The sequence below is a fragment of the Ailuropoda melanoleuca genome, chromosome 9 (assembly GCF_002007445.2).
Source record: "Ailuropoda melanoleuca isolate Jingjing chromosome 9, ASM200744v2, whole genome shotgun sequence".
In the NCBI taxonomy this organism is placed as follows: domain Eukaryota; kingdom Metazoa; phylum Chordata; class Mammalia; order Carnivora; family Ursidae; genus Ailuropoda; species Ailuropoda melanoleuca.
The window spans coordinates 23,546,710-23,574,538 of NC_048226.1; the positions used below are offsets into that span (position 1 = coordinate 23,546,710).

Here is a 27,829-nt window from a genome sequence, read left to right on the forward strand (position 1 = left end):
AAATATATGTGCACCTAACAGAAGAGCACCCAGATATGTTAAACAAACAATGACAAAAAACTAAAGAGAGAAATAAATAGTAACACAGTAATAGGGCACTTCCATACCCCACTTTCAATAATGGGGAATATCTACACTGATGCCACAAGAATAAAAAGGATCTAAGAGACTACTGCCGACAATATATGCCAACAAACTGGATAACCTAGAAAAAACGAATATATTTCTAGAAACATATAATCTAACAGAACAGAATCACGAGGAAATAAAAAATCTGAGGCAACCTGTAACTATTAAAAAGATTGAATCAGTAACCCAAAGCCACCCAACAAAGAAAAACACAGAACCAGATAGTTTCAATGGAGAATTCTACCAAAGAATTAATAAGAATCCCTCCTTCAGGGGCGCCTGGGTGGCACAGCGGCTGAGTGTCTGCCTTCGGCTCAGGGCGTGATCCCGGCATTATGGGATTGAGCCCCATATCAGGCTCCTCCGCTATGAGCCTGCTTCTCCCTCTCCCACTCCTCCTGCTTGTGCCCTCTCTTGCTGGCTGTCTCTATCTCTGTCGAATAAATAAAAATAAAATCTTTAAAAAAAAAAAAAAAAGAATCCCTCTTCAATTCCTGCAAAAAACTGAAGAAAACACCTCCAAACTCATTTCATGAGGCCAGCACTACCCTGATACCAAAATGAGACAAAGAAAAGAAAAATACAGGCCAATACCCTGAGTACTGATGCAAAAATCCTCAATAAAATACTAGTCAAGTAGAAGTCAACAATACATTAAAAGAGTTATATCATCACCAAGTGGGATTTATTCCTGGAATGAAAGAATGCTTCATCATACAAAAATCTATCAATCTAACACACTCAATTACCATAATGAAGGACAAAAATAACATCATCACCTCAACTGACACAGAAAAAGCATCGGACAAAAATCAACATCCTTTCATAATAAAAACACTCAACAAACTAGACAAATAAAATTAACTCAACATAACAAAGGCCATATATGAAAAGCTAAGATTATACCTAATGTGTAAAACTGAAAGCTTTCCTTCTAAAATCAGGAACTATGCAAGGATTCCCACTCTTACCATTTCTTTTTAAAACAGTACTGGAAATCCTAACCACAGCAATCAGGCAAGAAAAAGAAATAAAAGCATCTAAATTGGAAAGGAAGAAACAAAATTATCTCTGTTTGCAAATGACATGATCTTATATGTAGAAAACCCCAACACTCCACAAAAAAACTATTAGAACTAATAAAACAAATTTAGTAAAGTTGTAGGATACAAAAGTCAGCCAATGCAAAAACCAGTTTTCTATGAACAATGAACAAAAGGAAATTTTAAAAATATTCTGATTTACAACAGCAACAAAGAGAATAAAATACTTTACTAATAAACTTAACCCAGGAGGTGGAAGACTTGTGTAACAGTCCCCCCTTTTTTCCATGGGAGATACATTCAAAGGCCTCTAATGAATGCCTGAAACACAATAGTGCCAAACCCTATATATATTGTTTTTTTCCTATAAATACATACTTACGATAAAATTTAATTTATAAATTAGCCATGGTTAAGAGACTAACGGTAATAACTAATAATGAAACTACAAAATACTGCTGAAAGAAACTAAAGACATAAATGCAAAGATCCTGTGTTCCTGGACTGTAAGACTTGATATTGTTAAAATGTTCATACTACCCAAAGCAATCTACACATTCAAGTCCTACTGAAATCCCAATGGCACTTTTTAATTAAAAAAAAAAAATCTAAAATTCCTGGATATGGAATCTCAATGGAAACCCAAACAGCAAAAACAATCTGGAGAAAGAAAAAGAAAGCCAGTCTCATACTTCCTGATTTCTTTTTTTTTTTTTTAAAGATTTTATTTATTCATTTGACAGAGATAGAGACAGCCAGTGAGAGAGGGAACACAAGCAGGGAGAGTGGGAGAGGAAGAAGCAGGCTTCCAGTGGAGGAGCCTGATGTGGGGCTCGATCCCAGAAAGCCAGGATCACGCCCTGAGCCAAAAGCAGAGGCTTAACGACTGAGCCACCCACGCACCCCTCATACTTCCTGATTTCAAAACATCTTACAAAGCTACAGGAATCAGAACAGTACGGTACTGGCATAAAGACACACAGACCCATGGAAACAGCAGAGAACCAAGAGATAAACCCTTACATCTATGGTCAAATGACCTTTGTCACAGGTGCCAAGGCTACACAATGGGGAAAGGAGAGTCTCTCCCACAAATGGTACTGCAAAAACTGTTTATCCATATGCAAAAGAATGAAGTTGGACCCTTACATCTTACACTACATTAAAAAAAGGTTAACTCAAAATGGATTAAAGAGCGAAACATAAAACCTGACATAAAACTCCCAAAATAAACAAAGGGAAACAGCTTCACGACATTGGATTTGGCAGTCATTCTTCAATATAACACCAAAAGCACACACAAGAAAAGCAAAAATAGACAAACAGGACTATAGCGAACTTAACTTCTAGAAGTACAGCAAAGAGAACAATCAACTGAGTGAAAACGGAAAATACAGAATATGATCTATTCCATCTCCTGGATCTGAAACTCCATGTCAGGAAGTAGAAGAACCAGAGGGTTTAGACTGGAAGACAGTAGAGGGGCCACAGGACACCTCTCAAAGACAAGGAAAAACAGATGGGATGAGAGAAAGCAAATAAGAAAGCATACGAACACTACAACCTGAGGTGGGTGTTTTAATTAACATTAAACAATAAACATTAGAATGCCCAAGGGAATGGGAAGGTGCAGCAAAGCTGCGGTGAAGATTATTAAAGATAAAATGGTTGGGGAATTTCAATGCTAGGGAGTTGGAAGTTAAGCACATAAACAAAGACTTCATGGATCTGGTGTAGAGTGGAAAAGTATGAGTTCCTCAAAGCCTGAGAAGTGACTGGGAGATCACTGAAGAATAAAGACAGAAGATGACATACCCAGAAGGAATAGCTTCAAAGGAGCAGGAATTTTCACGCTGAGAGAACAATAGTCCAGAAGCATCAGTGGAGAACAAGACTGCCAGCGTGTGGGAAACAAACAGGTCAAGGATCACTGCACCTAGTGATGTAGAAACTACTCTTGCCGAGTCATCACTTTTCACTCCTTATTTTGTTTAACTTTGCTGAGAAATGCAGACCTTCTGGAAATTTACTGTGGGCTTTCAGGACACCATTTCCTGATTTCCTCCTTTCTCTCTGGTTGTTCTTCAGAGCCTTCCCTTCCTAATCTGGATCCCCAGGGACCAGTCATTAGACACTTTCTCTTTTAAACTCCCTTTGGGCAGTTTCATCTTCTTTCAAGATAAAACCTGGTGACTTCCAATGCCTCCTTCAGCATAGTTCAATCTCTCCTTGAGAATCTAGTACTATTAAAGGGCCTCTGACTATCTTCATCTGGGCTCTTTCTTCAAGAAACTTACTATTTTAAGGAGGCAAAAGCCAGATGATTTTAATATCATAGGAAATACAGAGGTATGGCAATTTAAAGAAAGGGAACTTAGCCAAGATAAGTCACAAAGGATGACTAGCAGCTGATAACACAAAAAAATAAAGAATGTTTCTCGTAGGAAGGAAATGAGGAAGTAAAGGCACAAAGGCTGAGAACCTCTTATGACAACTTAAGATCAACAGTATAAAGTTCAAAAAAGGACTCAAAAATATGAAGTGGCAGGGAGGAGCCAGATTATGAGACTTTCTAAGAAATAAGGAATTCTGATTTCAGTCAGCAGAGGAGTATTCTAATAAAGGCGACTTTCTCCCCATAAAAATGCACATGTATTCCAGCTTGCAAAAACTTTCACAAGATTCATATACCCTTCATAAACCACTAAATTAAGAACACCTGCAATACAAGTCACTAAAGGGTTTAAGAAAGTCAGTGACTAAGTCAAATCTGCCTTTATGATTAACTACATTTTGTAAACTGGGATCAAAGCTGGCAAAAGTGGAGGCAGGCAATCCAGTTAGGTGATGACTACTGCAAAAAACCAGGGAAAGAAAGCAGTTAGTAGCGGGAATGAATAGAAGGAAACTAATGCAAGAAATATTTAAAAGATGTAGTTTGTAGGGGCTAAATGCCTAGGTTTCTGTCAAGGGCAACTGGATAGAAGGTAGTGCTACAAACAAATAACAAAAACAATGAACATTCATTAACCTACAGTGAATGGTTTTTGTTATGTTGTGTCTTTTAATACTTACAATTATCCTAGGAAGGAGAATGGAGAAGCCAAATAAAGGACCTAGTAAATCAGAAAGTCCTGCTTTTAAGTAATTTAGGGGGAATAGCATTCTTTTTCTTTTCATTGACCTCTTTTAGCTTTGAATCCCATTTACAGGTAACAAGTTCTATGTAATAAAAATACACCATTCCTATTAATGTTTCTTAAAACCTTTTTAGGGACACATAAGATATAATGAATAAAATGCATAATTCACATGGATTCTAATAACCCTTTTATTAGACTACCTCAACAAAAATAGCCAGGTTTTGCTCGTTCTACTTTCTGAGAAGACTCAGCCAGAGGCAGTTCATCTACTCATCCATCTCTACCATGAACAAGCAGCACGATACCTTCTACTTAAAAGAGAATGTATAGGGGTGCCTGGGTGGCTCAATCGGTTAAGCGTCTGACTCTTGATCTCAGCTCAGGTCATGATCTCAGGGTTGTGAGATCCAGCCTGCAGGCTCCACACTGCGCATGGAGCCTGCTTAAGATTCTCTCTCCTTCTGACTCTTGCCCCCCTCAAAAAAAAAAAAAAAAAGATAAATGTATATATAAGCTTATATGATGTCGGTAAACAGACTATGATTCAGGCCACCTCTATGGCGAACACTTTTCATTACCTCTTATGTCTATCAGGAGAAAACCCAGGACTTTTCAGTAGTGTCAAGGCCTTTCACTAATCTGATCTAGAGTTTCTACTTCCAGCTACATTTTTTAGCAAATCTCCCCTCATCTCCTAAATCTACATTCCAGCAATACCAAACTTCCCACAGTTCAAAGGAGTTATTCTTGCTGTCTTCATTGGCTCCAGGTCTCAGAAAAGTTTTCTTCTTGTCTAGAATACTATGATCCCTATTTATACCAAATTATCCTCAAAGACTCAGCTTAGATATCATGTCCAAGATGATTACATAGCCCTTCTCTGATCCCACAGCAATCTGTACCTACTCTCAGTACACCTCATTATAACTGCCTATTATTTAAACGGTAAGCTCCCTGAGACACATAACCAAATAACTTCTTTACAGGTATATTCTCAGAACCTAGCAAATTATGAAACTTTAATAAAGATCCTTCAATTTCTCTTCTGATATAATCTAGATAACAGTGTCAATTAACCCTACCTTTTTCTAGCATTTAACCATAACACCCCAGGTTTCAGAAAAAGGAACCCTCATGCACTGTTGGTTGGAATGCAAACTGTGCAACCACTTGTGGAAAACAGTATGGAGTTTCCTCAGAAATTTAAAATAGAATTAACATATGATCCAGTAATTCCACTACTGGGTATTTACCCTATGAAAACATTAATTCAAAAAGATATTTTCACCCTAGGTTCACCAAAGCATTATTTACAATAGCCAAGATTTGGAAGCAATTCAAGTATCCATCAACAGATAAATGGATAAAGATGTGGTGTGTGTAATATACATCTAGTATCTAAACACACACACACGCACACACACACAATGGAGTATCACTTAGCCATAAAAAAAGAATGAAATCTTGCCATTTGCAACAACATGGATGGACCTAAAGGGTAAAATGCTAAGTGCAATAAGTCAGTCAGAGAGAAACAAATTCTATATGATTTCACTCATATACAGAATTTAAGAAACAAAACAAAACAAAGAGACAACCCAAAAAACAGACTCTTAACTACAGAGACCAAACTGAAGGTTACCAGAGGGATGGTAACCAAGGGTAGGGGAGAGATGAAATAGGTAAAGGGGATTATGAGTGTATACTTACTGTGATGAGCACTGAGTAACTGTTCTCTGAGCAAAGAGAGCTGTTGAATCACTATACCGCATCTGAAACTGACCTAACACTGTATGTTAATTATACTGGAATTTAAAACAAAATGGAACAAAAATAAATAAAAGTATGTATTTTAAAAAAAAAAAAAAACCTCCCAGTTTCATAGGTATATGAGAAGTATAAAAAGAATATGCAAAGGAAAGAACATGATATCAGAACCTACAGGAGAGGATCTTGAAAAAAGATCTCTATTTGATTAAAGAGTTTGTATCTTACTTTAGAATGTACTTTAAGATGCTATTTAATCCATAAATGCCATTATACACATTAAGTATACCTCAACTGAAAGTCATACAGAAACATCTTCTCCCATTCCATATAGAAAATAAAAGCAACCAAGCTGTATCTCAATTTCTCATTTCTCAGCTCCATATAGAAGAGCTAGGAAGCTGCTACTCCAAACTAATAACAAGTAAAACGCTGAACACACTAAAAAATTAACAACTCTTCCTCTACTGAGAGAGAGAGGACTACAGAACAAACTGCTGCCCCAAAGACTGGACAGAAAGGCAAATATAGGGAGCCATGGCTTACTGAAGCAGAGAGCAGGAAATTGCCAGAACAACCTGTGATGGGATAGGAAAACCTAACTACATGCACAAATTCCTGGAGGTTCAGCACAGAAAAGTCTAATCGTTAAAAACTCCAGGGAGACCTAGTCCTAGCAGAGCCCCCACAATTTTGTGATATTTACGTCAAGAAGCTCGATCATGTTCTCAGAGCAAATGGTGGAGAAAAATCCCCTCACGCTTCTAGCAGAGGAGCGAAAAAGGAACCATTATGAGATACACCAGAGCACTTTATTCTTAACAAGGGTTGGCCTCAGAAGAAACTACTTAACCCAAGCCTAATCTGCCAGGTATTCTCAGAGCCTAATGGACCTGTGTAAGAGAAACATCCAACTCCAGCCCACTCTAGTCATCCTGTTCCAATTAAGAGGAGAGGGAAAAAAACAAGAAATATTACTAAAGGCCTATTTATGGCAATTCCTTTTACCTGAGAAATCATACTCAGCTATCAAGAAAAATTAGGAGGCATACTAAAGACAAAAAAAAAAAAACAGTCTGAAAAGACAGCAAGCATAAGAACTAAATACAGCAGGGATACTGGAATTATCACACCAAAAATTTAAAATGACTACGATTAACATGTAAGGGCTCTAATGGATAAAGTAGGTGGCACGAAAGAACAGCTGAGCATTGTAAGCAGAGAAAAACCAGAGACCCAAACAAAAAAAGCCAGAGTTCAAAAACACTGTAACAGAAATCTTTGATGAGCTTAATAATGAACAAGAAACTGAAGAAAGAAACTCTGAACTTGAAGATGTATCAAAAGAAACTTCGACAACTGAAAAGCAAAGAGAAAAAAAGACTGACAAAAACAGAGTATGCGAGGACTGTGGGAAAACTACAAAAGCAGAACCTACACATAATGGGAATATCAGAAGAAGAAAGTAAGATAGAATCGGAAGAAATATCTGAAACAATAAAGACTGAGAATGCCTCCTTTTTAATTAATCTCAGACACCAAACCACAGAGCCAGGAAACTCAGAAAACACCAAGAAGGATAAATGTAAAAAAACAAACAAACAAAAACAAAACAAAACAAAACTCCCCAAAACAAAAAAACAAAAACAAAAAAACCCACACCAAAACCCACAAAAAAAAATACACCCAAACCAAAAAAACTAATCTCAGGCTTATCATTTTCAAACTAGAAATAATCAAAGAAAAAATTAAGATTATTTTGTTATTATTTACAAAACTTATAAGTTATATATAACATATAATTATATAAACTCATATAATTATATAACCTTTATATAATTATATACCATATATAACATATATACATATTATATATATATATATATAAAATTATATGTTTATATAATTATAAGTTACACTCCCTTTATGATACAGTGCTATTTAAAAGTAGACAAGGTTAAGATATAAAAACTCTAGGGGCACCTGGGTAGCTCAGTCGGTTAAGCTGCCAACTCTTGATTTTCGCTCAGGTCATGATCTCAAGCTCATCAGGGAGCCTGCCTGAGTTCTCTCCCTTGGCCCCTCCCTGCTTGTGTGCTTGTTCATAGTCAGTCTCTCTAAAATAAATAAATAAGTCTTAACAAAAAAAAAAAAAAAAAAAAAAAAAAAAAAAATATTTACAAAGGAGAGAAAATGGAAAAATATAATATGCTCAAGTAAAACCACAAAAGGAAGAGAGCAGAAGACAAAAACAGGAAAAAGAACAAGGGCAATAAATAGAAAACAGTAACAAAAATGTTAGGTATTAATCCAACTATATCAATAATCACTTTAATTTTTTTTAAATTTTTTAAAAGATTTTATTTATTTTTTGGTTTATTTATTTGGGAGAGACACAAAGAGAGTGGGGGAGAAGCAGAGAAAGGACAACAGACTTCATGCTGAGGGCAGAGCCTGAGGTGGGGCTCAAACCCAGGACCCTAAGACTATGATCCAAGCTGAAATTAAGAGTTGGACCCTTAACTAACTGAGCCACCTAGGCACCCCAATAATCACTTTAAACATTAGTGGTCTAAATGCATCAATTGAAAGACACAGATTGCCAAAATGGATCAAAAAATAAGATCCCAACTATATACTATTTACATTTGAAGCATAAAGATACAGTTTAAAACGAGAGAGAGAAATTATCATGCTAAAATTATCATGCTAGAGTAGCTATACTAATTTCAGACAGAACTGACTTCAAAGCAAGGTAAATCATCACCGTTAAAGAGTGGCACAACATAATGACAAATAGATCAATTCTCCAAGAAGACATAACAAACCTTAATGTGTACGTACCTAACAAAAGAGCATCAAACTACATAAAAACTGATGGAACTACAAGAAAAAACAGATCAACCCACTATCGTAGTTGCAGACTTCAAAAGCCCTCTATCAGAGATGGACAGATCTAGCAGGCAGAAAATAGTTGAACTCAACAGCACCATCAATCAACTAGGTATAATGGACATCTCTGGACTACTTCATCCAACAATAGCAGATTACACATTCTTTTCAAGCTCACATGGAACATGCATCAAGATATATCACATTCTGGGCCACAAAATATACCTTAACAAATGTTAAAGAATAGAAATCATGCAATGTCTACTCTGAGACTACAATAAAATTAAACCAGAATCAGTAACAGAAACACAACTGAAAAATCTCAAAATACTTGGAAATTAAGTCAACAAAGAAATCCCAAGAGACACTAAAAACTCTTTTGAACTAAATAAAAATGAAAACACAATTTACCAAAATTTGTGGGATGCAGTGAAAACAGTGCTTAGAGGGAAATTTGTACTTTGAATGCATATATTAGAAACAAAGAAAAAAATTAATCTACACACCCACCTTAATAAACCAGAAAAAGAACAAATTAAATCCAAAGTAAGCAAAAGAAAAGAAATAATATTATAACACAAGTCCATGAAATTGAAAAATGGAAACCAACAGAGAAAAATCAACATCGAAAGCTGGTTCTTTGAAAAGATTAATAAAATCAATACTCCTCTAGCCAGGCCAACTAAGGAAAAAAAAAAAGAGGACACAAATTACTAGTATCACAAATGAAACAGGGTCATCACAACAGATCCCACGAACATTAAAAAGATAAAAAAGATATACTATGAATAACTCTATGCCCACAAATTTGATAACCCAGATGTAATGAACCAATTCCTTGAAAGACACAATCTGCCAAAACTCACAAAAAGAGACAAACTGATAGGCCTATATCTGATATGAAAACTGAATATATAAGTACCTTTCCAAAACAGAAAGTGCCAGAACCAGATTGGTTCACTGGTGAATTTTACCAAAAATTTAAGGAAGAAATTATACCAGTTCCCTACCGTCTCAGAGGATACAAGCTGTATCTCCATAGTCTAATTGATTAAAAGGCTTAGCTTTAAAAGCAACATTATCTTGCCACTTAAGACAACATTGAGGGACCTAGAGGGCACTATTCTAAGTGAAATAAGTCAGAAAGACAAAGGCCATATGATTTCACTTGCATGTATAATCTAAAAAAAAAAACAAAAACAAAAACCCAAATCAAACAAAACAAAAAACCACACAAAAACCAACAAAAAGCAGAAAAAACCCCATAAATACAGAGAACTGGTGGCTCCTGGGGGAGAAGAGTGGGCAGGGCAGTAGGAGGAGCAAAATGGGTAAAGGGGAGTGGGAGGTACAGGATTTCGGTTATGGAGTGAAGAAGTCACAGGGATGAAAGGTACAGCTCAGGGAATATAGTCAATGGTATTGTAATAGCACTGTATGGTGACAAATGGTAGTAGCTACACTTGTGGTGAGCATGGTATAATGTAGAAAGTTGTTGAATAACTATGCTCTATACCTGAATCTAAAGTAACCCTACTGTCAACTACATGTCAATACATAAATAAAATGCAAATTTAAGAAATTAAACTTTATATACCTAAAGAAATTAATAAAATAATATTTTAGTTATTGTTTGTTTTTAAAGAAGGCTCACCTTTCCTATCAAATGACAGAATGCACGTAGAATACTGAGCATAATGGCTTGTCATAATGTTAAGTGTTCAAGATGTTAGGTGCTACTATACAAGTTCTATGGGCTGTGTACATATTTATCACTTATTTACACATAAACTGGTGCCAGAAAATTCTTCCTACATTTCTGTAAAGGAATTAAAAAGGCAGAAATAAACATTTTGCATTAATTTAGTAATTTCACTCTTTCATATATTAAGTATTTACTACCTATTGTAGACCAGGCACTCTCATTAGGCTTCCACTCTAGAATTAAATGAACCAGACAACAAAGAATTCAATATGCAACAAGTCAAGTGACATTAAATCCCATGATGATAAATCTAACAGGGTAAGGGTAATAGAGAACACAGGACATGACCAATGTTTGATGAAGTTGGTCAATGAAGGCTTCTCTAAGACATCATTTGAGCAGAGAGCTCTGAGGCAACTAAAAGGAAGCCATGTGGATATCAGAGAAGTGTCACAAACAATAGGCACAAGTCTTAAGAACATAAAAACCTAAGGGCAAGACCACAGAGCCAGTGCAAATATGAGCAAGAGAAACAAAATGGCCATACGAACGCAAGGGAGCTCATACAGGGCCTTGCAGATCCTCAGATTTTACTCTAAGATAGGAAGGCCTTGAAAGATTTTGAGCATAAACAACATGGTTTAACTTTGATTTAAAAAGATCACTCTGGGGAGGACTGGGTAGTGCAGTCGGTTAAGCATTCAACTCTTAATTTCGGCTCAGGTCATGATCTCAGGGTTGTGGGATTGAGCCCTGTGTCTGGCTCCCACACTCAGCATGGAGTCTACTTCAGATTCTCTCTCCTTTGCCTCTCCCACTTGTGCTCTCATTCTTTCTCTAAAATAAATAAATCTTTTAAAAAAATCACTCTGGCTGCTACATAGAAAATACACTGAAAGGGACAATGATGGAAGCAACAGGACTACTGGGAAACAATTTCATTCTTTCGGCAAAAGATGATGGCTTTAATCAGAGTGATAATGGTGGAAATAGTGTAAAAAGACAAGTGACTGAATTATGATATTTTAAAGGTGGAGCCAACATGATTTGCTGATAATTTGAGTGAGACAAATAGAGACAAAGATGCTTCTAAAGTTTTGGATAAACTGGAAGAAAAAAAAAGAGCTGTTACCAACTGAGATGGCAAAAAGACAACCATATTTGAGAGGATGAAAATCAATAGATATTTTGGACTCATTAAGTTTGAGAATCAGACATTCAATTATTGGATCTATGAGTCTACAATTCAGAGGGTAAGTCAGAGTTGGAGACAGAAATATGAGAGCTGATAAAGCTCTTACCTAGAGAGAACAGATGATAGGCCTGAGACTTGGGTCTTAGGTCATAAAAACATTTAGAGAAAACGAAGTATTTATTTAAACAGCCTTAAATATATACTGAACCATAAATCACTTGTTCCATTTACTGTCTTGGTTATACACCTGAAAACAATCTAAGTATTAAGGATAGAGGTGGAGAGTAAACACCAAAGGATGAGAAATCTGAAGTTACTAGAAATTGCTTTAAAATCATTTAAGGGGCACCTGGGTGGCACAGATGGTTAAGCATCTGCCTTCAGCTCAGGTCATCATCTCCAGGTCCTGAGATTGAGCCCCATGTCAGGAATCGCAGCTCAGCAGGGAGTCTACTTCTCCCTCTGCCTCTCCCCTTGCTTATGCTCTGTTTCTCTCTCTCTCTCAAATGAATAAATAAAATCTTAAAAAAAAACCAAAATAAAATAATTTAAAAAATTAAAGAGTCTAAGTTAGTATGTGTGAAAAGACACCACAATATGTAAGTTTAAACAAAATACAGAGAGAATATACACACAAATGGATAAAAAGATCTGGGTTATTGTGTTAGTTCTATTTCTAGGCTAAACTACAGAATGGCATGCAAATGTTAAAATTTTTTTTTAAAGATTTTATTTATTTGAGAGAGAATGAGAGAGAGAGAGAGCACGAGAGGGGGGAGGGTCAGAGGGAGAAGCAGACTCCCCGCTGAGCAGGCAGCCTGATGCGGACTGGATCCTGAGACTCCAGGATCATGACCTGAGCCGAAGGCAGTTGCTTAAACAACTAAGCCACCCAGGTACCCCAAATGTTAAAAATTTTTACTACGTTTTTCTGCACCCTAGAGAATAGACAACATTAAGAATTCTTTTTTTTTTTTTAAGATTTTTTATTTATTTATTAGACAGAGATAGAGACAGCCAGCGAGAGAGGGAACACAAGCAGGGGGAGTGGGAGAGGAAGAAGCAGGCTCATAGCTGAGGAGCCTGACGTGGGGCTCGATCCCACAACGCCGGGATCACGCCCCGAGCTGAAGGCAGACGCTTAACCGCTGTGCCACCCAGGCGCCCCAACATTAAGAATTCTTAAAAACAAACAGGTATATGCTCTAAATTTAATTTTATATAATTATCATTTAAAATGCACCCAAGATGTTTCCTAGTTAAAAGATGCCAAATGCAAATGTGAGTGCGCCAAAAATCATACTTCAATAAATGTAAGATACTGCCATTAATCAAAGACCCTAGCTAATTCTTAGGTAAAACCAAGAATCCTTCATTATCTATTCTGTAAATCAAGACTCACAAAATTATGGCAGAACAAATGTTGACCTATTCACCTTACTAAACTACTGACTACTATGGTTTCCACAGGTATAGGAATTTGAGAAATGGGTGTGGAAAGTAAGAATTTGAGCTATATGACCTCGATTATGTCTGTAACCTTACACACCATTATCGAGACATCGTGGTAGGTCTAATTTCCTGCTATTCTACCTTAACATGGTCAAGTTAAACAGGGTAAGTTTGCTGAATTCAACCAGAACTTAATACCAGAGCTTCATCTGGAATCTTGTGACAAATACCCTATCATGCCTCACATTCTTGCCATCCTTGATTTTTACTACAAAGTACCAAGCTTTACCTACCCTTTTCTATTCTTTACTATTGATCTGTCCCACTAATCTAACTCTAAGATCTCTAGAAAACCATTTATAATACAGGTTGCCCCTAATCTTCAACTGCTTTATGTAATGGTTCCCCAACCTCTTAGCTTCACTAAAGCCTGGCTTACCCCAAAAGACACGGCTTATCTTGTATCCCTTTTCTGTGAACTATTTCACAGACAACTAAAACCCATTAAATCCACTATTCTTCTTCTAATTCCTTGTATTTAAAACAATGCCCATCTAAACAAAATAAAACATAACACCTACACAACTTACACTTTGAAAGTCATGCTACCCACCTGAATACCTTTCTCTTCTCTTCAGGTAAATTATACCCATTATACTAAAGGCTCCATTTTGCCCCCAGTTACATCACCGGCATGTCACCTTCGATGTCTGTGTTCATGCTCTATCCCAACACTTTAGCCCCCTCTCACCCAAAATACGTAACTTTCTTCAAAAAGCTTCACCTCCTCTCTATGTCAGCCAATCACTACCATAGGCATATTAAACACTCAACCCTTTTTTTTTTTAAAGATTTTATTTATTTATTTGACAGAGAGACAGCCAGTGAGAGAGGGAACACAGCAGGGGAGAGGGAGAGGAAGAAGCAGGCTCTCAGCCGAGGAGCCCGATGTGGGACTCGATCCCGGAACGCCAGGATCACGCCCTGAGCCCAAGGTAGACGCTTAACGACCGTGCTACCCAGGCACCCCTAAACACCCAACCCTTGATCATCATCATCTATCCTTCTAAAAATTTCATTTACACTGAACTATCACTTTGATCTATCAGGCTTTTTATAACCAACCCAACACTTCTACCTGGCCCGACAACCTATCTGATCATGGCCATCACCAATGACACATAAATTCAACTACTTCAGTGTTAACAACCTATACACATGCCATTAGTAGTTCTGTCCTATCTGCTCTGCTAACACCCAACCCTGAAATACCATGCCTCTTTTCTGGCTATTAAAGAAAAGTCTTTAAACTCCAACGATGGTAAGTTTCCTAACTTCAACCGGCCACTCAATATCATGAGACTCAATAATATTTGGTCTACTTCTTCACCCACTCCCCCCAGACACTTTCCAAGTTTTCATAGTCTCCTCAAGTTCCCTAATCAAACTCTGTGTTCCACAAAATACTATTAAAACATATTTCTTAAAAAAGTTACACAGTCACAAAGATACAATTAAAAAAAATCACTTCATTAGGATGGCAACTATCAAAACCAGATACTTACAAGTACTGACGAGAATGTGGAAAAATTATAACCCTTGGATGGAATGTAAAATGGTATAGTCACGATGGAAAATAGTATGGAGGTTCCTCAAAAAATTAAACAAAGAATTACCATATGATCCAGGAATCCCACTTGTGGGTATATACCCAAAGAAATGAAAGCAGGGTCTCAAAGAGATACTTGTACACCCATGTTCATGGAACCATTACTCATGATAGCAAAAACATGAAAGTAACCCAAGTGTCCATCGATGGGTGAAAGGATAAACAAAATGTCACACACACACACACAGAATATTATTCAGCCATAAAAAGGAAGAAAATTCTCACATATGCAACCATGTCGATGAACCTTGAGAACATTATGCTAAGTGAAATAAGCCATCACAGAAAGACAAATATAAATGATTCCGTTTATATGAGACAGAGTAGTCAAAATCATAGACCTAGAAAGTAGAATGATGGTTGCCAGAGGATGGGGAGAAGGCGGAATCGGGAGTTATTGTTTTAAGGATATAGTTTCGGTATTGCAAGATGAAGAGTTGTAGAGATGATACTGGCAATGGTTGCACAACAATATCAACATAACTGAATTACACAGTTAAAAATAATAAAAATGGTAAACTTTGTTACATGTATTTTACCACAATAAAATTTTTGAAAAAAAAAAAAAAAAAGAAAGAAAGCTACATAAATACATAAATTTGCGAAATAAATTACATAGCCCCTTCTTGGAGACTCACAATGTACAGCACTTTAAAGTACATTTCCATTATTTCCAGTAAAGAAACCTGTTTAACTCTGCAGTTGCCAAACTTAACAACTGAACCTCCTTTACAAGAAGAGTCTAGTATCATCTCAAAGGAGACAGAAACAGTGTGTGTAGCAGACCTAAATGAATTTACTAAGAAAAATACTTCAGGTAAAAATGACCCTGACTTCCCCATTCTCACCTACAAACACAGTTATCATCACATATCCATCTTTACCTCCTTCTCGTTTCACAAGACGGGGTCTTTGCTCTTATTCAAGAGCAATCCCTATACCTATTTCTTCATTCCAACCCTAACTACCTCAAACACTTTGCTTCAATAATTACCACCTTCTCATTATCTTAAACTTCTTAAATTCTTACAAGCAATCACTAAAAGTCTTACGTATTTCACTTTCCAAATATTTTTCTTACATCCAGAGAATGTTGTCTTGAATTCCCATTATGTCACTGCCCTTAAGCCTTTCACTGTCTGAACTCCTGAAGCCCTGGTCACCCTACCACCACACACTTCTCTTCGATTCAGTTTCTCTGCGGTCAAAACTATTAAAATTTTATGTCTAACAAAGTTACTGCCCGTTCCTTAGTAAATTCTTTATTGACTCCCAAATACCTATGAGACAGGCCTAGGTCTTTCACATAGCATGCAAGGCTCTAGCCCTTTCTATCAAGTCTTACTGCCTTCATTTTCCTGCCTTTCAGTCAGTTCATGATCTAAAAATCCTCAACTGCCTACTGTTCCCTATGCTCACTATGCCACTTTATAACTTCACCCATACTTCCACCTAGAACAACCCTGCCGATGCTTTCTGCTACCTAACTCCCAGTTACACTTCAAGATTTAATTTGGCCTACCTTGCCACCCCTACTTCCCTGCCACATGGATTAGGCTCCTACTGTATACCTAGGTAGCCCAGTATTCCTTTATGTTCCTATTGCATCCTGGGTATCCTTCTACCACAATGACTAATTTGCTTCTCTGTCTTTCACACTGAGTAGACTATAAAATTCTGTGGGTTAGGAACTAATTATTACGCATCTTTGTATCTATAACACATTACCAGCTGAATAGTGAATATTTAATAAATGATTGTTAACCTGAACTCTTTCCCCTATTTCCCCACAACTGCTAGGTACCAAAAACACATTAGAATCCAGGAGTATACAACTATCTACCTAAAAGCAGAAATCCAGTGACATGGTACCAAAGTTCAGAGGTATTCACTTGGTAGGAAAAACAGTTGGCACACTCCTCTCTCCCAAGTTATTTTTTAATGTATTACTCTCATAACTAGAAATTGTTTTCAAATAATACTTTTAAAGCAATCTAGAGTAACTTAAAAGACACCACAGCCGCAACCAAGTTACACTTACATTCGGCTAGCTTCGATGTCGTCAGACTGAGGTTCTCCTGGCGATCTGTAAAATGCAATTGAGGAAAGTTAAGCAAAATATTCCATACTCCAAAAAGGGGCAGACATGTTATATTAGTAGACAAATTTGAAAACAAGATTTAATCGTTAACAGTTTTTAAAGTAACTAAAGATTTCAACAGAAGAAAAAAGTGATCAAATCAGATTGCCATTCAACAGGTTTATTATAAAAGCTGGACTAATAAAAACATCAGTGCATTTTTTTAAGGAAAGGAAACTGTAAACACTGTATTTAGATACCAACATACAAAACAGTAAAATTTATAATAAATCATAATTATTCACAAATTCAAATATTTATAATAAAAACATACAACTATGAAACTTTCTACAGCCAACTATTGGTTATCCAAAATATCAAAAGTATTCACTGGTATTCACAGTCCCAAACTACATTGAGATCAGGGGTCAGCAAACTATTTCCTGGGACAACAAACTAAGGCCTGGGTCAGGCACCTATTTTTGTAGTATTATTAGAATACAGCCACAACTCATTCATTTACGTGTATCACCTATGGCTGCTTTGACACTACAAGAGCAGAGGTGAAAAACTCCGACAGAGACATATGCTCCACAAAGCCTAAAGCAGTTATTATCTGGCCCACTGAGAAAAGGTTTGCTAACTTCTGCTCTAGATAATTCCAATTTTAATCTAAGAGCCTTAGTGAATTTTAAGACACTTTAATAAAAGTCAGATTTACCATTCTAATCATGATTGTCTTGGTTCAACAATAAATTAACCTTCCCTGAAAATGTACTGGCAAGATGCACTACCTATCAAAAGTGTACCAAGCTGGGGTATTAAAATTTTACTATGGATAACTGTGAACTGATTCCAGTTATAAATTGTTGCCAGTTGTTTTCTATTATTTTTAAATATACTTTTACTCTCTTGCATAGAAATATTCAAAATTCTAAGACATTAAAAAGTCTTATTTTCATTTTGGGGTATGAATGAATTTTGCCTGTTCCTACCATGCTGTTAAAAAAATAAATCCCTGTTACCCTATTCAGTTTTATAAACAGCATCGGTCAATGTATACTAAGTTAAATCAACATAATATTGATTGCTAACACTCCAATTCTCAAATTTTTTTTAGAGATCAAAAACTAAATTCTCTAAATGACATTACAACGACCTGACCTGTAAATTCATCACTGACCTGGGACTTCTAATTCTGAACAACTTTAATAAAAGAATCTTAAAATCAGAGCCACCAGCAAAAAAATAAAAAAACAAAAACAAAAACAAACTGTTTTCCACATTTCTTAGCTTTTAAAAATCTTACTTCTTTATTAGACTTTCAAAATTACCCCTCATTGCAGTTCATTCAGAGTCCAAGGACAAGAATGCCCAAAAAAAAAAAAAAAAAAAAAAGAGAGAGAGAGAGACTCCAGCAGCTCAAATATTTTAGATCCTCTTTGCAGTATATTTACATTTTAAATTTTGCACGAAATTATATTATAACTAAAAATTGGGGCATGCTGGAGGTGGCAGTGACTTGGCACTGACACAAATGCAAAAATTTCACTCCACCCTCTCCCCCAGGGAGCAAGCAAATCACCTTTGTGACACACCTGGTCTCCACCAGCCTTGTGGGTAAGTACCCCAAGATTGCTTCCAAACTTGTTTGTATGTCTCAGACAGAAGAGCTAAAAACTGATGATAACCCCATGTACCAGCTGACTCATTTTTGAAAGTGCGACCCTCCAGCATCAGATGTCATACTGTAAGGAGGCAGAGCAGGCTTGCAAAACAAAAAATAAACCTGCTGGCACTAAGGGAAGAGAGGCAGATTAGAAGCTTTCAAACACGCAGGCGGCAAAACTTTCAAAATTAACAGGGAAAGAGAAAGAGAGAGGGAAAAAAATGAGGACACAATGACAGGAAAATTAAAATACTACTGCAAAAAGGTAAGACACAAGCAGAAGGAAAACAAATCCCAGTCTTAGAAGCACAATATATAACTGCTACAAAGTTTTGAGAAATGGGATAGAAGTTAAATATATCATCAAATGGTAACTACACTGTTTTCCAATTTCTGTTTCCTAAACAAGAGAATATGTAAACATTAGCATCAAACTGTCACCAAATTATTATAAATATAATGATTATCATTTAATATTAACATATATTCAAGTGAGCTACAAAAAACCATTTATTTGTCAAACCAAGTAATTTAAACCAATTCAGTCTAACAGAAGGACAAAAGAATAAGAAAGAATTGAAAGAGTATTACCCTAAAACAAGTCTATCCTGGATCTCTTAAACATGGTTATTAGCCCAAGTTGTTTTCTACTCAAAATGGAAACTGTTTCTAATTAAAAGAAAAGTGAATATACGAAGAACAAACACTTTTCTTGCAGTAATAATAGTACAAGTCTGAATAAATTTCTAGTCATTCTGCTTATATTTCTGTAATATTGTAAATAGCTTACCAAAAAATACCCTAAGTTAGCATTCATTTCCAAAACTATAAAATTATCAAACATCTAGCAATTGTTTCCAAGATTTACTCTGGCCACTAAAGAGTCTCTTTATTCATTACTGCCCAGTTTTGGGAAGTAAGGATCTAGTACATGCTTGTAACTTTACCAAATTCAGGACATAATCAAAGGGGGAAAAAAAACAAAACAGAAAGTACTGACTTAGCTTAACCTAAATTTGTGACAACAAACCAGAAAAGAAATTTTAAAACAAACAATAAGTAACATTAGAAAATAAAAAATAAATCTTGGAAGTCTCTATTTTAGGTCTTGACTTGGAACACAGAAAAGTGATCACAAAATGCCTCCTAATCTAAATACTGCAGCATGAGCCAGAACATTCAAATGGAGGCTCACTTCCAAAAATAACGGGTGCAGCTTGTCCAGCCTGCAAGCCACTCCTTTTACCTTCACTGAAACTCTTTAGGAAAGAAAATTATACCAGTTTTATTAAAGTTGTAAAAACTTCTAGAGAAGCATTTTAATTAAAACTCTCACCACATAAAATGCACATTGAGAATTTTTTCAGTTTTTATAATGTTCATAATAACGTATTTATTTAAAAACTTGAAATTTTTGAGAAATAACTTTCCTGCTTACTTATTATATACATAGATCTGGGGCGGAGGGAAAACATAAAATATTTTAGGAAGGATATTAAATAGAGAAGCACATTAACACTTAGGTAAACTATTCACATTATTCCTGCCAACTATACATTTTCTTCATTTTTTACAGCACGTATTTTACTTTACAGTAACAACCTTTTAAAGGCTGTAAAATAACATTCAAAATTACCTTTTACAAGCTGTGGCCATTCGGTGACATCAGGGTGATCACAGCTTTGAGTCACTGATTAAAAACAGGCTGTCACACCAGTCTAGCTGCTAACTTGATCTGAGCGTAGGTTTAATAACTCTAATAAATTAAACAAATCTTTAGTTAGAACACTTTAATATATAAATCCAATCCATTGTTCAAAAAAATAATCTCCAAAGCTTCAAATTAGGTGTCAATGCAACATTCATCAGAAGAGTAATTATTATATAAATGCTTTTAAGGACTGTTTTCCAGCATTATTTTTTCCCCTTAAATGATCTCTCCTCTTAAGAAAATGTGGTGATGTTCTCTTGTACTTTTACGTAGTGTTACAGTTTACTAAGCACTTTGGTCAACAGTATCTTGCTTGAGTCTCATGACAACTTTGGCTCTACCTCATCAGGGCAGATACTACGGTAAGAATTTAAGAAAACAAACAAAAAACAAATTAAGCAGACTTAGAGTGATTAACTGACTTGCCCAAGATTTTAGATTAGTGTTAAAGCAAAGATTAAAACTCAGATCTACGGATTTCCTATCCAGGGTTAGAATTTTTTGGTCTTAGTTTTATTGTACAAGAGATTCGTAAGTTAAGTATATGCAATTGAGCAAAGATTTAGAATATGGATTGAGATCCCACTACTATGGCAACTGTTTAAATGAGACTAACAGTCATAGGGTTTTCCAGGTAGCCAAATGCTTAATAGATAATTATATACATACACATACATACATACACTCAAATCTAGTTCTATTTATTCTATATTTAAGTAGGGTACTCTAACACTGGCCCAAACCTCTTGGGTACTTCATGAAAATGTGTTCTATTCTTTCTCAGCCATAAATCTACTAATACTCAATTTTATGAGAAAGATTGGCAAAATATAAAAAAGTATGTCCTCCTCCCTCAATCTAGTATCTTTTGATTCCCTTACTTGGCCTTAGCTGAACTTTCTTGATTGTCACGGTTCAAATTTATCAGGCATCCTAATCCCTATATAGTTCTGTCAAAGATATACATCTGAACTATCCCAGTATTGAGAACTCATTTTGTGTAGCTAGTTTTTCCCCTTAATTATTTCCCTACCAGACTGTATATCCAGGCCAAATCTGGAAAGTGAACTAAAGAAAAATGAGAAAATTAAGAGGGGGAAAAAAAATACCCTTGATAGTTAACACTTTCAAAGTGACAAGAGACAACTATAGATGGTAGTTACCAGCATGGACCCAGAACTCATAAAATAGTAAGGTATCTGAGAATACCAAGAGAAGAGTTGAAATATCAGTGCTTGGGCCCATACCTCTGCAGCAGCCTATAAACTTGGGCTTCAAGTTCAAATAAGGGTGAAGGTTGGCCTTAGTATATATAAATAACTTTAGGTGACTTCAATAAATGTGACTTATAATCCCTGGAAGAAATAATACAATTTCCCTATCACAGCTACATGTCTCTTAGTAAGAGTCTAAGACATTCCTGAGGCCACATGAGGAAGAGGCAATGATGTCCCTGAAATGAACAATGTTCCCTCTTGGGTTCTCTTTCATAAGACTAAATGTGTATGTAAATTTAGAAAATCCAAAGAAGTCTAACTTTCTAATCTATCAACATAAAAATAATAAAGTTAAAATACCTCTTAACTAATCAACTGAAGTAAATTAAGTCATTAAAGAGCTACATGTATTCTGAAAATTACTGAGTCAAGTTCTCTCTACTAGTCTCCTTTTTTATAAGGTCCAGTGCTCAACAGAGCACAAACAAGCTCCAGAGCCAATCAGGATTCAAGTCCATGTTTGGTCACTTACTAGATGGCAACTCTTGGGCAAGTCCCTTAACCATTCCAAGCCTCGTTTCATTCATAGGGAGAACTAAAACGACAGTAGTGTCTTTTTCAGAGGGCTGTCCTGAGGATGAACAAACCAACAATATAAATTGGTCAGAACAGTGCCTGCCACATATTAAGAGCTCAACAAATGGAAGCTATTATTAACTCATATAGTCTAACAGCCAAACCTGCCCCATCCATGCATAAGATTTCACTTCTCATGACACACTAATGTCTTCTGATTTCTTTCAGAATCCCATTTCTGTCCCTCATAGTCTACCTGGTAGCACAGTGATTTAGCACCTAGCACAACGCTTTAAAAATGGCAAGCACCTGAATTTGCTGAAAATGTTTGTCATTATTCTAACTATGACATTAAGATATACATGCAATTTTGAATTCCAAAAAATAAAAACAGAAACATACCATATTTCGCCAAACTTCTGAGGAGCTGGTGAATTCTAAAATCAGGTTCTTACAGATTTTTAACCTAAAATATAAAACACCTCGCTCAATTCTTTTCACATAAACAACTGGATAAACTCAAAAGAAATTTTCCCCAAATCCATTAAAAGGAAATTCATTTTGTTAATATTTATGAATATCCAAAAACATACAAACAGACAAGTGTCCCTAATGCTGCTGCCAGGATGCATGCAAGGGTGGTTAAGACACCACCACCACTGTTGCCTCAGTGCTTTCAGATGGCAGAGCCATATTTCCCATACTCATCCACAGAGCTTAGAGCCTGCCATTTCTTTACCCTTCCCTCCATCCAAAAGGGCAGAAAATGTATGAAAACTGTTTGACTATATGCCTCTAATTCCTTCAGATACCTATAACAGTTTAGCTTTTAATTAAATTCCCTATGCTGAGCATCTGCTATGTTAGGTACATTTTACAGCCACCTGTCCACCACCTCCTAGATTAGCAGCCTTGGGCAGGTCCTTTCATCTCTGAGTCTCAGGCATCAGGTCATTGCAAGTTTTAGAGAAAATGTTTTCAAAGTATATAGGACAATGCTTCCTGGTACATAATACGAGCTCAATATATGGCAGCAATGACTATTTCTTAAATCAAGTATTTAACATTTCTATTAAAATTTAACTCACCAAAAACCAAATTCTGAGCTTGAAGCATGCACCCAAATAATCACTGTAAATTCTTAACTCATTTGTATATGATCAGAGCATTTCTCAGTGGAATAAGAACTATCTTTTAATCCATTTCCTTTCATCATATATGAAAAAAACAATTCCCAAAGATTAAGAAATCAACCCAGTGCCCTACAGGTTGATGGTAGAAAATGAATGCTCAGCATATATATGTATGTATGTGTGTGTATATATATATATATTTTAATAACCAAGTTTTAAGACCTTGGAGGACCAAGTCTCAATCTATTCAATAATAGAATCAGCTGGGAAAATCTACAAAAAAATGGATACTTGATCTCTACTTTCACTGCACAAAGTGGGGGAACATGAATCTGTATTTTTAACATACATTTCAGGCAATGCATAGATCCCAATTTGAGAAACTTTGCCTTAGAAGATTAGGAACACACAATCACAGGGAAATATACCAAATCTAGAATGATACAGGATAAGTAAGATGAACTGTAAGAATCAGAAATGTTAGGTAATCTCTGCAAATTTACCATTAGCACCCTGAGAGTGGACCTGGGGCCTTTATTTCTATCTGTGTCCCTCTCCAACAGAGGGCTCAGTCTAATAATAATCTAAGAATGAGAAACGCAATCTAATAAATGCCTTTATTGGTCTACATTTATCTGCCCCTCTAACCTTTTCATTATTCTTAAAATGGTCCATCTTCCAACTCTCACTCAAAGTATACATAACACGTATATACATGTGTCTCTATGTTATTATTACTACATCTGGTATGTGCTTCATCTCCTCTCCAATAGCCTATTTCCTTCACATTCTAAACCTAGGTCAAAACTTAATTTCACAGACTACTTTTTCTATCAATTTTTTGTTGTGTTCCCTCAGCACTTCTCTTCTCCTTTGCACCATGGTTATGTCTTAAATTTATGGGTAAAGCTACCTGTTGAAACTCTTAAATTCTGTACATTTATAAATTTCACAACTGACCAAAGACAGTTCTCATCCATTCTGTAGTCAGACTAAAATGTTTAAATACTGCTTTCAAATAGTATTCCCCACATAATCCCCTCAACTCCATTAACCCCTGAGTACCAGCTCCTTATTTCCCCTCCTTTAACTGCTGAAAGACCTGAAAACCATTAGCTCAGCAGCTGACATACAAAACCTTCCACCTACTGACATTTTTCTTATAGAAGTCATCATCATTCCTGTTTATTCTAAATCCTGTGGCCCCTAATCCTACTCTATTTCTGTAGCATTTCACACCACTAATTGTTCCTCACCTCCTCTCACTTCCATAATGCGGTACCTACCTACATTCTTCTACCTCTGACAGCAACTAGGTCTTCTGCTAGTTCATCTTCCTAGCTCTCATTCCTCGTCACTCAAGTTTCTTGCACTAGTCCCTTTTCTTAACCTAAATTAATTATCTGTGCAATTCCATCCATTTCTACAGCACCTCTATACTTAGGATCCCTACCTAACTCTACATCTGTAAGCCTTTATTTCGAGTTATAAGCCTGCTACTCTCAATTACCAATGGTACACATACACTTGATGTATCTTTAGCATCTAAAATCAAACTCCCAGGGGCGCCTGGGTGGCACAGCGGTTAAGCGTCTGCCTTCAGCTCAGGGCGTGATCCCGGCGTTGTGGGATCGAGCCCCACGTCAGGCTCTTCTGCTATGAGCCTGCTTCTTCCTCTCCCACTCCCCCTGCTTGTGTTCCCACTCTCGCTGGCTGTCTCTATCTCTATCGAATAAATAAAAATAAAAAAATCTTTAAAAAAAAAAAAATAAATAAATAAAATCAAACTCCCAAAAAACTCACTTCACCTTAAATGTGCCTCACCTTGCTGTTCTTCTAGTTAAAGACTGAAAAAATTGTTGCCATTCTTTATTTTCTCCCTCTCATTTTTATTTAGCCTAACCACTATGCGGGTTGATACTTTCTAACCTTCAAATTCTTATTCATTCATTCAATCAAAAAATGTCTACTAGCTGAAACTAATACAATGTTATACATCAATTATATCTCAAAAAAAGTGTAATAGATTTTGAGTGCCTATGAAGTGGATAAAAACACAGTTAAAGAAATTAGACATAATGTCTTGTCCTCATGTAATAAGCAAAATGGGCACAAATAATAAAAATCACAATAAATTATGCAACTGCAATGCATAATTCAGTGTTATGAGGGAGAAACACAGGATATGGTAAGTGTATAGAGAGTTCTGACTTAATCTGGGAGAACAGGAAAGGCATTCTTCATGAAGTGACATATAAACTAAGCTCTGAGGCATGAGCAAGATTTATCACACATAAGAAAAACTCTGTGAGGTAAAAATGGCTCTATCAGTCCATTTGCCCAAATTGGAAAATTTTGAGTCATATTCTAGAAGGCCCCCTCTTTCCCATACAGCTAATTGCTCACCCAGTGCTACCAATTCTATCTCAGAAATCCCCCATATTCCAACACTACCCCCAATTCTTCCTTTGTTGACTTTTAGTTGCTTCCAGAATAAAACCAAATCTCCCAAACGTTTCAGCTCATACACAATTTGGCCCAAATCTGCCAGTCCAGACTCTGGATCATTCATTTTTATACTTCTAATGCTTGAAGATGCTCATAGAGAGGAGAGTTTTCTCTTAGGTCATTTAATTTAGGTCATTTAACTAGTAAATAAAGGTTATGATTCAAACACAAGTTGTCTGATTCTAAAGGCCATGCTCATTTCATTGTACCACACTTCTAATTTATAATCAAATTCTATAAATTTTACCTTTCAAACACCTCTTGCTTCCTTTTTTTCCTCCATGCATACCAAATAGTACAGACCCTCGTTACTTCATCTGGTTTCCCATTTGCCTTTATCCTTTACTTCCTGTGCTAGAATTATCTTCCCGACTTTGGTCATATCACTCTCAAGCTCAAAATATTCTATGCTTCCCCAGTGCCTACAGGATAAATTTCAAACTCCACGATCATATGAGGTCCTTGTCACTGATCCCTCCCTATCCATTCACACAAGCCTTACTGCCCACTACATAACATTACTAACAGGTACTTGATGATCTAGTCCCATCACTGGATTTTTGGTTATTACATGCTGGCCATCAGTATTTCTGACTTCAATGTTTTGTTTCTCAGGTCACTTCACTCAGAAATACTTCCCTATCCTTTGCTAACTAAACTCCATCTCCCAACAATCTACCATACCCTATTAAAAACTCTGTTCATTCTAAAGGCTGTATCTCACAGGGTTCTCTAAGATCTTCTGTAAATAACCACTGTCTTTTGGGTCTCATTATATGTTACTAACACAATACACTTATTAATTTCTACCCCGTATTTATTATTTTCTACCTTATAGCTATCTGTATACATTTATCAGTGCTTCTAGATGTAAACTGGCACATGGTATGGCTCATCATATCCATATTTTTATTCTCATAGTAATGGAGACTATGTTCTCTTGATACCACACACCTCCCCTCTACCAAAAAAAAAAAAAAAATCAGCATCCTGACAAAGCATTTTGGGCTACTTCCAAATGGAATTCATGTATAAACAAACAAGGGTATCATTTTTGCTCAATTAACACAAATTTAATCCAATGCCAACTTAATAAAAAGTTTGAAGACCAAGCATACCAAAATAACCAAGAAAATTTCACTTTTTAATGGAAGAATACTGTCTCTTTCTCACAAGAAACTTGTTCTACCAGAGATTAAACCATAGAATATTAAACAGTATAAATTAAAATCAGTACAACTCTCAAAAACCTGACAGAATTTACTTAAAACTAAATGCATGCATACTCTAGGACTTAAAACTTCCACTCCTAAGTATACATCAAACAGAAATGAGTACATATTTAGTGGCACGTTTAGAACAGCAATATTCTAAGTAGTCCCAATCCAAAAATAACTAAATTATCTGTCCACCAACAGCACAATGAGTAAATTGTGGTATATTCCTAAGGTGGAATACTACACAGAAACTATCATAAACTATCGATGACTACAACCAACAACGTGGATGAATGTCATAAATATGTTAAGTGAGAGAAGCCAGACACAACTAAATATGATGGATTCTACTTATATAAAGCATAAAAACAAGAAAAATCTAATCTATGCTGTTAGAAGTCTGGATAGTGGCTACTCTTGGGAGAAGAGAAGTAGTAACGAAGAGTATAAGGGGCATCAGAGTTGCTGCTGCTGCTGTTTCTTGATCTGACGGCTGGCTAAACGTGCTCAGTGTGTGAAAGTTTGACAAGCTATGTACATTTTATGTGCACTCTTCTGTATGTATATTATATTTCAATCAAGTTTATTTTAAGGTAAGGTATGAGCATTAGATAAATAGGTAAGTGAAACAGAAGGTAAGCCCAGAGATCCAAAGTATGTTAACCGTTGCTTCTTGTCAAAAAAAAAAAAAAAAAAAAAAAAAAAAAAAAAATAAAAAAAAAG

At 36.0% G+C, this 27,829-nt stretch overlaps 1 protein-coding gene across 7 annotated transcripts in view; it reads right to left on the reverse strand.

Annotated features, from left to right (window-relative positions):
- The window catches only part of UBE3A (ubiquitin protein ligase E3A), a 95,843-nt gene that overhangs the window by 49,346 nt on the left and 18,668 nt on the right, over positions 1-27,829 (reverse strand). The window contains exons 2-6 of one of the 7 annotated variants that reach the window (XM_034667982.1): positions 22,651-22,714; positions 22,205-22,303; positions 20,381-20,500; positions 18,674-18,873; positions 17,037-17,081 (exon numbers count right to left, since the gene is read on the reverse strand). The exons of 1 other annotated variant lie outside the window; for it this stretch is intronic. In XM_034667982.1, the coding sequence (XP_034523873.1) occupies positions 17,037-17,038 (2 nt within the window). In that variant the 5' untranslated portion in view covers positions 17,039-17,081; positions 18,674-18,873; positions 20,381-20,500; positions 22,205-22,303; positions 22,651-22,714. The remainder of the gene's footprint in view (positions 1-17,036; positions 17,082-18,673; positions 18,874-20,380; positions 20,501-22,204; positions 22,304-22,650; positions 22,715-27,829) is intronic. 5 more of the 7 variants (XM_034667981.1, XM_019793022.2, XM_034667980.1 and 2 more) reach the window with 5 other exon arrangements.